Source organism: Ischnura elegans, chromosome 3 (assembly GCF_921293095.1).
Source record: "Ischnura elegans chromosome 3, ioIscEleg1.1, whole genome shotgun sequence".
Classification (NCBI taxonomy): Eukaryota; Metazoa; Arthropoda; class Insecta; order Odonata; family Coenagrionidae; genus Ischnura; species Ischnura elegans.
This window is the reverse complement of record NC_060248.1, coordinates 47,140,712-47,154,500: the sequence shown is the minus strand read 5'-3', so window position 1 is coordinate 47,154,500 and position 13,789 is coordinate 47,140,712. Positions and strand designations below refer to the sequence as shown.

Genomic DNA, 13,789 nt, shown 5'->3' with positions numbered 1-13,789 from the left:
TCTCTAGCTTGATGTCGAGGTCGGTATGATAAGATGCGTTAAACTATTTATCAGCGCATAAATCATTCCTACTGATATGCCTCTGAAACTCTAACATGTCTTTCTACGGCGTCTCATCCCCCGGAATGTAATCAAAGTTATGTCGATTTTAATCTGCCGGCCGATAAAGACATTTCTTCTCCGTATCCAAGATGGGAGCATTCTTTCTTCCTGTCGTTGGCATGTCGTTCTCAGCGGCTGATCCCTCGTATCACATTGTTTAATTAGTTTTGCTGGAGCTCTTGTCAAAAGATGTCTTCCCATCGGATGTCTCCCCGGACCCTTATCACTGCCTGTGATCGCAATTTACATCGTTGTTTGGAGGTGTCTCAAATCATCTTATTTTATTTTGGTCCCCGGTTTGAAAATATTTAATCCACAGATCTTCATTACAGCCCGAACTAAAATAACCTTTCTGCTTTCACTGAATACCCTTGTTGGTATAATATCACTTTGATTTATCTCGAAATGTAATCTTTGGCGTGGAAACTCTGTTATATAAACGATCTAATCAGGTTTTTTTACATATATTGTTTGTTATTTTTCTTTGCCAAGCATCGTTTTACGACCATCGAAACTGGTTTTTAACGTGGCTCCTTCCAAATGTGGAAGCACTGAGTTTGCGTCCCGCTTAATGCATGTTCTTAATTGTATCAGCCGTTTTGTGGTGCCATTGAACCTGAAAAAAATATGGAAAGTTTTGATATAATGCAGGAGCAAAACCGTGAAATGATTTCTACAGTATGTTCTTTCCTGGAATTTGATATGATATGAAAATGAGCATCAAACCTCGAACTGTATAAAATTATACAGTATAATATTCCGAAAAAGTTCTGAGAGTGATCGCATCAAACCTTCAAAAGGGCACGGTACGGGAGAGCTATAACTTTGGCGACTTATTTCGATCTTATTCTTGACCTCTTGTAGTATGAAATAGGCTTTTTCGCTGGAATTTAAGTTGAAGTTGGACATAGAACGAGTCAAATTTTTCAGTATTCACTATTTTTGAAACAGCTCCCTTTGAACGCATTTCACATGATTTCGGAGGATTCTTAATCTAGTCTCAGTTAGGATTATTCCAACGTTGACTTTTTGTTCAAATCAGCATACCATCAGTTTTGATATTTCCTCTCTGCAATATGATAGTTCCATGCAACAAACTTACTTTATCAGAGTTTATTGCATTATATGACTGTGATATAAATTGAATATATCTCGGGCGCCTTGTGGCAAAGAGGGTTTACTTCTTAGTCGGATCATCTTCAGACATAAAGGTGATATAGACTTTGGTAACTCAGGACAGGTCAATAATTAAACTATTCTGCGAATTTTTTAAGTTCTTACACATATTGCCGCTTCGATGTAGGTATATTTTTTACCTTTCCCATGTTCCCACACAGCTGCATTTCATGTGATATTAAGACCTCCACGGCAACTCAACAGTCTACATTCATCATCTCCACACTCATTCTTCAAGTCTTTTTCTATTTTCTCCCACTCCACTAGCCATCCTCGTTCGTTCTAGACCAATCATATGGCCGTTCACGTCTCCCGATATTTCAAAACGATCCCTCTGCCCCATTACTTCCACATATACGTTCTCACATGTGTGTCCTCTGTATATATGTGTGTTCGCCTCGCCTCCTCTCCTATTTCCTCCCGATAGATAGAACAGTAGCTTCGGAGAGTTTGTTTGGAAGGCGTTCTTGAGCCACCGACTCCTTCATCATCATCATCATTGTAATTATTGCCGCCGTTCCAGCTTCCACTCCGTTATATCTTTCCTCATTCCGCCGCGCGACACTCCTTTACGTCATCCGGACCTCCCATTTAAGTATATACGCCTCTCCTTACCATTTCCCTCTCCCCAACCAGTCCCCCATCGCTCCTCACCTTTACCATCCTCATTTGCCATCCACGAACTATATAATCCTTCCTTTTTTCCTCAGCGCTAATCGTCCGACAGCGTTTTCCTCCGTTCGTCCACACACATTTTGTTTTTTTTTTCCTCTCTTCTCTCTCTCGATGCATTGGCATTCCTCTTCCTCTCCGTTCATGTTTTTCAACCGTTGCTCAATGGTTGCCCCGCACTGATTGTCCGTTATTGCTCCATAAACTTCTTTTTTTTCCTTTTCGCATCATGCTCGTATTAATAAGGTAACCGATGTCTACTGCCATGAAACGTTAAATATCCTAATAGCCGAGTAATGTCGGTTGTTTATCGCTCACAGATGTTGATAGAAACCGTATTATCCAGATTAATATTCACAACCGTTGCGTTGGTCCGTTACGTCAATGAAACGTTTTTATGATTATTCATCGGGTCTTAGTCTTTTTGATTTTCCGAAATTTATATACATCAAATGAGCAAAGAAGTCTTAGAGACCGGGAAATGATCTTCACTTCCCTCTATCGCGTTAACACTAATAAACGATGGAATAGTTTTCACGCTCACTGCAAAATATGGATCATGGGACAACCTTTGCGTTTGCTGAAAGGCATATTTCGTGCCTAAGTATCTTGCGGCGGATTTTTCATATTTATCAAGTTAGCTGACACTTAACCGCCGGAGTTATTTAGAATCGTCTTTGGAATGAATGGTGGAATTGTCCACAAGTTTAAAAATTGGCAATGCTGGAGGCATGGAAAATGGAGACAGGTTCGAATTCCATTTCTTGGACACTTTTTTCCCTCAAGAACGCATTATTTTCCTTTTATAACGACATTTATATTCTAGTCTTAATCTGCAGTTTATTTACGCATATTTGAGTGTAGTCAAAGGAATTAAGCAATTTCGATATGAAATTTTTACTTGTATCATGAAACATCCAATATTTTATTATCTCAGTTGGTTCCGCACTGGAATGAAGGCATGTTTTGAATCTCAAAAATAAATCAAGATTTCTTTGTATCTCGATGGAGCCTTCATTAGATAATATCATGTGGGAAAAACAAAGTTAAAAATGATTCAAACACTCCTAATATGAATGCACACGTAGTTACGCCCGCTGCGATTACTAGCGTAGCAAACTTTTGCCCTGACTGTAAATGCGTAGCGATATGAAGTCGGGTTAATACTTCAGAAAATATTTGTATTTCCACGTGGTTTTTTGTAATTATTGCACCTGGTACAGACCATCATGAACCACCATTGGAAGCCACGTCTAAGAAGGTTTCATATGTAGTTTATTTGTTTTATTAAGCTTGGTAATTATTATCTTCATGAATTTCAAAATTATATTGTACATAACGTTTTGTTTATTTATGTAATTAGTATTTTACTATCTATGACTTCTGAATGATACAGTGCTTTAGCCACTTAGAATATCCAGTCCAAAATTAGTCGCTGCAACGTATTCTGGTGTAAGCATAAATTTTATCAATTTACTTTTCCTCAGTCTCTAGTGAAAGTACTGAGTCCAAGGAGGTTGGGGAGGGTAAGCTGCCGTTGCCCTGGGAGCCAGTCTTTTACTCAGTTGCGCCACTGTGCGGCAGTCCAAAGGCGTCCAGCGTTCCGACCGCAACCGGGAGATCCCCAGTCATCCTACGGCGGCAAATCTGAATAGACCTTTTGGCTCGATGCCCACGACGTCTGCGAGGCAATGCTCCAAGCGCTGCTGATGGCATCGGAGGCCTTCCGCCCCTTTACCTACTTCCCAGCGTCCCTCCTCTTTCTCTTGCGTGTCCCTCTCCCCACATATATACATCTGGACCCTTGCAGGCTGCAATGCTAGGACTCGAGCATCTTCTCCGATGATTCGCCCAACTGAGATAGAGAAAGAGTGGATAAAAAGTGGGGGGAGTTGATGGTTGGGCGGCCGGATGGTCGCCTTCCATCTTTTCTCCTCCTTTTACTTCACTTCCCTCCCTCCGTCTGCGTGGATGCTGCACGCAACGTGTGGGATTTTACAGTCCGCAAGAGGGTGCGAAAATTGCACGCAACTAGTTCTCCCCTAGCCTCCCTCATAATGGATCAGGCTTGCGAATGAAGAGCGGTGAATTTTTCTCGTGGTGGAGGCAGTGCGTTTTAGCCGTCTTCATGCGCACAGATTTATGTCCCCATTAGGTCGGGTCTCGAGGATACAGCATGTTTCAGGATCTAAAATTAAGGGATCAGCCCAAGGAAGTTTATCATTTGCGATTAAATTCTCACTATTTATGGCGCCATTAGGTTTTATTCCCCCACGCTGATTTTTCTTTCGAATTTTCTAAACGATTTACTGTACGTAATAATATTTTTCAAGTTCTTTATTCCTTTATCCAATGCATACTTATGGGGTAAAATATTTATTTATGAATTTCAGCATTGAAATGAGCAAAATACATGTGCACTATGTATTGCAAACTCTACCGGAAGTCTTCAATCCAAAGTAAATTGCTCTAATCCGTTTTCTATTTTTTCATTTCTCGCTATCAACGTTTCAGTGAGCTCATATAGTTTTTTTTTCGTTGGTAACTCTCATAGTTGATTGGCCTCTATTATATCTACATTCCAGATGTAATCACGTTCATGTTCATGCGATGCGTAGCCTAATAAATTTAATTGCGAACTGGGAGCGACACGAAAATATGACTTGAGTATTTTATACCCGCACTCATGGTGGCCAGCGTAATAACTCGTGCAGGCTTATGGAGGCACATACCATCGCGGCTGTGCAGTTTATTGCAAATGCTCCGTCACAACTTTCCGCTTATTCTGCAAAAAAAGACAAATTTTATTGATTATACCCTTCGACGTTAAAGAAAAATCAGAATGCCGACATCATATGTCTGTAATTGAATAAGAACCGAGGAAATTTATCACTATTTCATCTGCTTCAGCTGAAAGTTATGTTATATTTACGTAAATGTTATGGTTTCATATACTGTCTTATTTCGCTAATAACTCTCATAGTAGTGCGCTGTTGTACTCCCATTTTATTCACATCATATACTAATTGTCCTTGTACCAGTGTTTTGTCAAAAAATAACATCTACTACCTTGTCTTAATTTATAGTCTCGTCAACTTTCCGATTCCTAATTGTTCATTAAGTTTTTCCTAATCCTTCAATTTGTTTTAATGATGATTGATTATGTAAGTTATTTCTATCTTTATCCATGCTTGCCAGTTTGTGCCCTGACCTAAAATGTTTTCATTTCGCTTCTCCGGCTTCTTTTTCCAGTTATTCTTTTATCATCCCTCATACCCCTTCTTCTGTATCTTCCGAATTCCTTATTTTTCCTGGAAAAGCTACTCCCTTATACAATATGGAGAAGAAGAGCCGGCAAACTCTTGGACGATGAGGGGTGGAAAACTGAATTTTTGTCCGGCGGAATGGCTCCCTGACCATGGTAGCTCAATATTGAAAATTACCGTTCCTTCCCTCGTTTTATTTTTACTCGGATGAGAGACTTAATAAGACGCGGAGGAGGGAAGGGATGGGATATATTCCTCCGAACGGGGATGATGCAAGATGGGCGGATCGAATATTTGCGTGCTGGAGCGGGCGAGGGTCCCAAGTCTTCCGATATGCAGTGGTTTTCCTCGGCAGCAGCGATGAGAGGCGCGCGGAATGTCCTTCTTCTTATTATTGAATTCATATGACTTAGCGCACATTTTTGGCGGACTAATAACAACACCCTGCCATACTCCCCTCCCTTGTATTTCTTGCTGCATTTTCTTACTTATTGGCTCGTTGGTGGTATTGCAAGAATTACGTGCGCCGGATGAAATATTCGATCTCTGAGGAATTGATGATGTCACAAATTGTATCCGAGTTTGTGAGAATGGAACGGATGCAAGGATTTAAGTGAACTTCAGCGTTGCTTGTTTGCTTATTGGGTATGCGTCTTTTTAGGAGATATAGAAGTTGATTTCTCTGCTTTGCATCAAATACTATTGTTTTGTTCTCAAAAAACTTAATTGTTTTCTTCCATTGAGGCCTTTATTTTTTTATCAGTTCAAAATCTAGATTCAATGACTAGAGATTGGCCAATAGGCATGGTTGCTTTCATTGAGGAAATTGCCAGTGAGGTAAGGATGGCTATTTCAGACACATTATGATTGAGATCAGGATTTATCCGATAGATAAGGGCTTCTCAGGACATAAAATGATAAGGTTTGTAGAACAATTTAACGTTTTAAATTATTAACTTTAAATTCATCGTGTCGTTGCAATATTATTATTTGTTTATTTTGTTGTTTAATTTAGTTGCTGGTATTCTTTAGAATAATTTTCCTCTAGTTTTTTTAGGATTATTTTTTTCTTACATTCTTTTAGTTAGGCCGTGGCCTGTTTAGTACAATCAATTGATAACATTCTGGAGAATCTCTGTAATATTTTCGCTAGTTCATACTTGTTTTTCTTTGACAAATTGTTATCCTTTTATTCAAAGTGAGTGGGTTTGCTGCAATGTGGTGGACTCCCTTTAATAACAGTAGCACAACGATACTTCTGCTGATCTTCATTAGCCAGTTATCATTCAGGAATTCTTCTCGGGCTATACACCAGGTTAATTAATTAATCTGGTGTAGAGCCCTTGAAGAATTCCTGAATATTACTCACAAGGAAAAATTTAAATCGTCACTTATCATTAGTTTATTAGAGGCGTTCTCTTTTACTGTTCTTTGGGAAGAATGTATGTTCTGAAATCTCTATTTTTTTCTCAAAAATCCGGGTGCACGGCTATAATTTTCCGCATCTAGCCTTGCCAATTCGTGAGGGAGGGGATTCGCAGTAGTGTGGGAAGGACCGCGTCTGGGACGGGCTGCGCGGATATCGGGCGGATGGAAAGGAGCCTACAAGTGGAAAGAGGAGGAGAAAGTGGAACGGAAGAAGGGAGGGATGAATTGAGAGAGGGAAGGGAACGTGGAGACGAGGAATTAGTGCTGCTGGAAGTGTGTGCGAGGGGGATGAGTAAGGATGGGGAGGTTTTCTCTCTCGCATGTAGAAAACCTTTTTTTTTACTTTTATTCTCTCTCTCCTCCCGCTGCGCATAGGGAAAAGAGGAAGGAAGATGGTGAAGCGTTGGCGGTTCATGCATTCCGCTCTGGGATAAGTCCAGGATGTTTGGAATACTTAGGATGGTCGGAGGGGGTGGGTGGAGGGGAGGGTTGAAATGGGGCCGGAGAGGGGTCGGGAAGGGTTCGAGGGATCCTTAGCGAGCGCGCCAGGGTCGGGTGGGTTTCGCAAGGGGAAGGTTCTCTCTGGGGTGGGGGAAACAGTGTGCCTAACGTTTTAATTAAACACGCGTTTATTGAAGGACAAGACGGAGGGTGGGGCGATGTGGTGTGAGGTTGGAAAGAATGGTATGGACTCTTTTATGGGGGGGGGGGGGGAGGTTTGACAGGAATCGGAGGCTTGTTGCGCGTATGGGGAAAAGAAATGATTGCCAGGGTATTGTTTTGGTAAGGGTGCGTGCGGAAGTCTCGCAGGGTGATTTGGTAGAAGAAAGAGTTGAAGAGTCACGAAGCATCACCTGGTGACAGAGAGTAGTCTTCGGAATAAAAAACAATGCTTTAATAATCTTGTGCAAGTTCTTTTTGTGCATAAGATGTATCACATATTATATGCATGATTTATAGATTTATCCTAACTCTCTATGCTTTTGCACTCAGTCACTCACTCAGTTCTACTAACAGGAGGTTGTTTTGAATTGGTGAGGGTAGATAAATCCCCAGGCTAATGCACAGGCGTGTGAATTTCTCACGCTCTCATGGTATGTGAACTGTGGTATTAATAGAAGCCTCTATTTTACAGCAGCTCTCTTGTCGATTTGGAAATTTAACGCGAAGGCATCCAAAAACGCACGCCCTCATTTGCTATCGCGATTACGGTGAGAGAGCCTCGTGATTCTCATTTCATAATTAGGTATCCAGTCAAGTTCCATAGCCATGCGCTCGTTTTAGAAGTCCTTGTGTCTTAATGAGCCATTAACGCACTCAATGCTGAAAAGAATTATCAAATCACTAATTGTTTGTAATTATGTCATATTCAGTGTGGAGGTAAAAATTCTGCAGCAATCAAACGACGCGTTTCCGATCACTGTGACAGACACTCTGTGACGCTGGGCACAATTGCGGCGTCTAGCAGAAGACGCGGAGACAAATGGCGGGCTATGAAACATAAGGGGACCGATGCACAGTGGTCCGAAATCGGAAAAAGCCGGACAAAATTCCAAAATAGCGTTTTTTAAGGTAGAGACTTGAAATTTGACGTATATGCTCACAAATGATTGGTGATCATGAAACAATAAGTCGTTTTTCATAAATCTCATCCGTTGCAAAGATACAGAGGACCAAACACGACCAAATTTCCAAAAACACGCCTGATCTCATTGTTCTTCGAAACACTTAGAAGTTAAGCTGCTCGTAGAGTTTTTGAAGGATTTTAATGCAGTAAAAAACATTATATTCCAGTAATATGATACTTTATCTACATTTTACGTTATTTTTAAATATTTTGGTTGATATCGAGGTGGTATAATGTCGCAAAATGGCGGCTCCGTTTTTATGGCAAAACCTGACATAAAGTAGACATTATCTTTAGTTTGAGAAATAATAGTTCTCCAATTTTTACTGAGAGTATTTAGTAGAGATAGCTTAAGAGTATAAAGCAAACATCTTGGAAAAAAGTTTGCAGCTGCGGAAATGAGCGCAACTTTTTTATCGCACTTCACGTCCCGGCTCCGCGACGCGGGGGCTTAGAGACTCTGAGACACTGTTGGATATTTCACTTTCTCTGGAACTTAATTATTTAAAGTCGTCGTTTTATGCACAGTAAATAGTCTCTATAGACCCTAAATACTTAATTGAAGATACTGCTAAGATATTTGATCGATATACTATGTTACTGAACGCGTAAATCTGGTAAACATGCTTTGGTTTCCAAACTCAACGGAATCAGGTCGCATATTACGAACATCCTTTGAGTAGGATTGAAGTTTTCTCGCGTCGACTGACATGTACAATTACCAGGAAAGGCAACAAATGGCATTCTATCACAAATTAATTCCCTTTTCAACCTTGCCGTGGAGGTGCGTGCCAAAAAGGGACATTTTATCATGCCGCGCAGCCTTTGTTGTTATACAATGGATATTTAAGAAGACGGTTTTTCCGCTTCCTATCCTGTTTTAGCATACCATATAACCTACCACGAGGAAATTATAGTTATTAAGGGATAATATCATGAATTAATAGCTTTTTTTTAAAGAAATTTTTGTTATATATCTAATAATAAAATGTGAATTCATGCAGTTAGTATAATTTTACAATTCAAAGTTTTACCTTTTTAAAATCCCGTCAGAATAGAGAATATATACAGTATATGCCTTATTCAATGATAAAAAAATACAGAATGATAAAAATAGTGAAAGCAATAGGAATAAAATGTTGAATTTAGACTCCTCGAGAGAATAGTTTGAAATCATTAATCTAATGAAACATTAATCAAAACAACTTAAATATAACTCCAACGTATGATTTACAATGAACTTGAAGGTTAGAGAACTAAGAAAGTGTACACAAATGAATTTACCTAATACCGCGCTGGTTTTTTGTAATCATGGTCATAGTTTGAAACTCTATAAATTCATGAATTCAGTCCTCCGAAGAATCTTGGCCATTACTACAATCTGATTCTTCTCCTTCACTTTCCTCTAAAACCAAAACTTCCCTCAATTCTTTAGGCATCTTCCTTGATATTTTTGATTTGAATTCACGGTAGACGAAATATACGGATCTGACGTAATCAAAAGTCTTTGGAAGATGTCGTGATTTGTGGCCACTCTTGAGTGCTTCCTGGTGAATCTTTGTCGAAATTTTCTGGTGTCCTTATTTCTTGCTTCTAATGCCTCTTCGGAAAGTTGCCCCAGTGAGAGAATTGCCTCCTTTGCAATTTCCCCTCCATGCATCAGTACTTTATGAACTGTGGTTGGCATATAGTACCACGGGTACAGCTCCACGTACAGTTCCGCCGTTCCCTGGCAGTATTGCGAGAATGCTGCATATTTTAGGCTTATTTCACAGGATATTGCCCTTAGACTTTACTTCCTTCAACTGTTCTATCAAGAAAACTACCGCCTATTCTGCTTGTGGGACATCAAGAAGGGTCAGCTGCTTTAGCTTGAGATACGGTATCTTCTGAGCCCACTGCCATCTCTCCACCTTTTTCTAGTGTGTCATCACCTCGAGCCCCAAGTGTGTTTGGTCCGCCTCGTTAGTCCTAAGCGTCCTAAGCGAAGGGGCCATGTGCCTCGCTCTGCATTTATTTTTTTATTTTTTTTACTGGACAGTAATCAACGAAGATAAGATTCCTCCTAAACAGTCAGCGTATATCAGGACCCCTTCGAAATGTTTTCTCGTCTCTTGATGGATCTTCGCACGCGCTTCAGTCCACTAGAGTCGTTCATGGGAAATGAAGAGACTGCGTGTACTGGTGTGAAAAATGTGCAGTGGGATTATGTTTTTATTGCTTGAAATCAAGTCACACAACGCAGATTTTCTAAGGTAAAATCATTTGAATATTAACATATTGACGTTTGAAACATTAGCACGTGAATACCTATATGAAATGATACGGTAATTACAGAACAAATACGGAGAAATGGGCGAAGAGATAACTTTTTAAGTAGGTGTAACGGGTAATCCTATCGAAAGTATCCAATCTGTTATGAAATTTTCGACCCCAAATAGCTAAAATACATCATGTAATTGTATTTTAAAAAATACATGGAATCTTAGAGATCTCAAAGCTTATATGAATCCAAATTTAAATCTTTCAAAACTGAAAATTTATTCATGAGTTCATAGAAGGAGATATATAAACAATAAAAATTTATTCAAATCGAACAAAAAATTATTATACAGTAGCGCATTATATGACGCAAGTTCACAAAATCTTCAATGATACTGATTGTATATTATGAAAGATATAAATATTAATTAATTAATTGAATAATAGTATGCCAAAAAGGTGAAGTCATTTAAATCTAATCCGGCCGCTGGGATGGGATTTAATTAAATGCCAGCCGCGCTTAAGGGGTTAAGTTTTGCGTCTGGTCGGTCAATAATGTGAAGAATGTTGCTCCGATTGATATTTAGCGTTAATTGAAAGAAATGTATGGCTCAAAGTGTGGGGGCAATGGAATGACGAAAAACTGGAAGGCCTGTGTAGCGGAGACTATATTTGGGCATAAAAACAAAGCATGTTTACCAGATTTACGCGTTCAGTAACATAGTATATCGATCAAATATCTTAGCAGTATCTTCAATTAAGTATTTAGGGTCTATAGAGACTATTTACTGTGCATAAAACGACGACTTTAAATAATTAAGTTCCAGAGAAAGTGAAATATCCAACAGTGTCTCAGAGTCTCTAAGCCCCCGCGTCGCGGAGCCGGGACGTGAAGTGCGATAAAAAAGTTGCGCTCATTTCCGCAGCTGCAAACTTTTTTCCAAGATGTTTGCTTTATACTCTTAAGCTATCTCTACTAAATACTCTCAGTAAAAATTGGAGAACTATTATTTCTCAAACTAAAGATAATGTCTACTTTATGTCAGGTTTTGCCATAAAAACGGAGCCGCCATTTTGCGACATTATGCCACCTCGATATCAACCAAAATATTTAAAAATAATGTAAAATGTAGATAAAGTATCATATTACTGGAATATAATGTTTTTTACTGCATTAAAATCCTTCAAAAACTCTACGAGCAGCTTAACTTCTAAGTGTTTCGAAGAACAATGAGATCAGGCGTGTTTTTGGAAATTTGGTCGTGTTTGGTCCTCTGTATCTTTGCAACGGATGAGATTTATGAAAAACGACTTATTGTTTCATGATCACCAATCATTTGTGAGCATATACGTCAAATTTCAAGTCTCTACCTCAAAAAACGCTATTTTGGAATTTTGTCCGGCTTTTTCCGATTTCGGACCACTGTGCGATGCCTTGAATTCAAGTCATCCGCAATCAGTGTGTTAAGAACTCTACTTACATACAACGAACCCTAATGACTGAACCAAAAATTCAATATTATTATCTGATCCAGCCATTAACCGTGAAATTCATATGTTAAAAAATTGAATCAGTTCATAGCACTCAGGGTGTTAGAAATTGTACTGGGTAAAGTGAACTTCTCTCGCAGCTACAAGCATAAGTACTTAAGAAGCATAATTTAAAATTTTAATAAATTATGACGGATAAACTGACAGCTTTGGATAATGGCTGGCTATAACGGCATAAAATTTTTAGTCATTTTTCAGCCGCAATTCCCCTTAGGATTTCTCTCTAGCAGCTGCTACAGCTCTACTTTTTATTTCCTTCTGGATAACGTCGCTTATCCAGATGGAAATAAAATCCTGTCTTTAAGTTCCTCACGAAATTGATCAAAGGCGCGCCTTCGTTTTCGGTCGCGATTACTCTGAAGATACCGCTTGAACTATCGTGGATAAAAAGCACTCAATGTCATACCGATGCTCACATGCTCGCCTTAGATTAAGGTTTTTAAAGGCCTCCTATGGTATTCAGCCGCCCGTAATAAATGAGTTATCCATATAATCCTATTGTCTGATTCCGTGGAACTGATGTGTTCAAATAGAACTCGTACGGTACGTAAGCGGTGATATTGTATGAAGTGATCTTCTCCGACAGCCGTAATCAAGGGGTTGTAAAGCATGAGTACACACTTTATCTATAAATAGCAAATGTACAAATAAAGGCTATTACTTACATCTATTTATTTGAATTATTTTTTAGTCCCTACGGCTCAATTTTTTCCATCAGCAGTTGTCTTGTACCTTCCTGGGGAAACCGCGATTACGCCGAGACCCTCTCATCTATCGGTTTATCCAACAAGAAGAAGACCAAGCAAACACCCTCGTTCACGATCGCGAATTCTCTGTAAGAATGCCTCTTGAATCCTTCTGGATAATAAAGCACCCGTGCCGTTGCCTTAGAAGCACGGCCGCGGCCCTCCTCGTATGTGATAGGGAATAGCCCTTAAAGACCTCCTTGTGGAATGCACCTAATGAGTGTCGTCTCTTTTGCAGGCATGAAACCGCGTCACGACCAGAAGGACATGCTGCTGGGGGGCGTGGGTGGGGGCGGGGGCGGAGGGGGCGGCGGGGGCTCGGGCACCACCACCGACGTGTTCTGCAGCGTCCCCGGCCGCCTCTCGCTCCTCTCCTCCACCTCCAAGTACAAGGTGACCGTGGGCGAGGTGCAGAGAAGGCTGTCCCCGCCTGAGTGCCTCAACGCCTCCCTGCTCGGCGGAGTGCTCCGGAGGTGAGTACCACCCTTAATATAGGAGATTTGGTGAGAAGCCAAGGGGTACAAGTGATTTCTTTTTTCTATGTAGTGTTAGGAACCGAAATTAGGTATAGAAAACAAACCAGATAAATTAGATATTTATTAGTGCATTTGATTTTCCGCTCGATGTCAGCACAGAGCAGAGACTCACTCGTATTCAATGGCAACCAAATTTTGTGTATCTCTTCTAACAATTAACTTTACCTTACTCTGTTGAGAAAAATATCACTTGTACCCCCTGGCTTGGCTTCTCTCCCTCTCATACGATTTTGTTCTTTCCTGGCGTATGATACTGCTGAAATCTTCTCGGGTTCTCCACCGGGCTGGTTTCTTGTAGGCCAAAGTTTCGATCCCTATTGCCCTGAGAACAATCGCAGAGGTACCTATAAAAATGCCGGCCTACAGCCATCTTGCCCGGTGGAAAAACCCGAGAAGATTTCATTACCTCATTCTTGCTTTTCT

General features: G+C 40.1%; 1 protein-coding gene across 3 annotated transcripts in view; it reads left to right on the top strand.

Moving 5' to 3' along the window:
• The window catches only part of LOC124155730 (transcription factor AP-2-beta), a 419,283-nt gene that overhangs the window by 280,840 nt on the left and 124,654 nt on the right, over window positions 1-13,789 (top strand). For all 3 annotated transcript variants that reach the window (XM_046529793.1, XM_046529792.1, XM_046529794.1), the window contains one exon: window positions 13,069-13,303. In XM_046529793.1, the coding sequence (XP_046385749.1) occupies window positions 13,069-13,303 (235 nt within the window). The remainder of the gene's footprint in view (window positions 1-13,068; window positions 13,304-13,789) is intronic.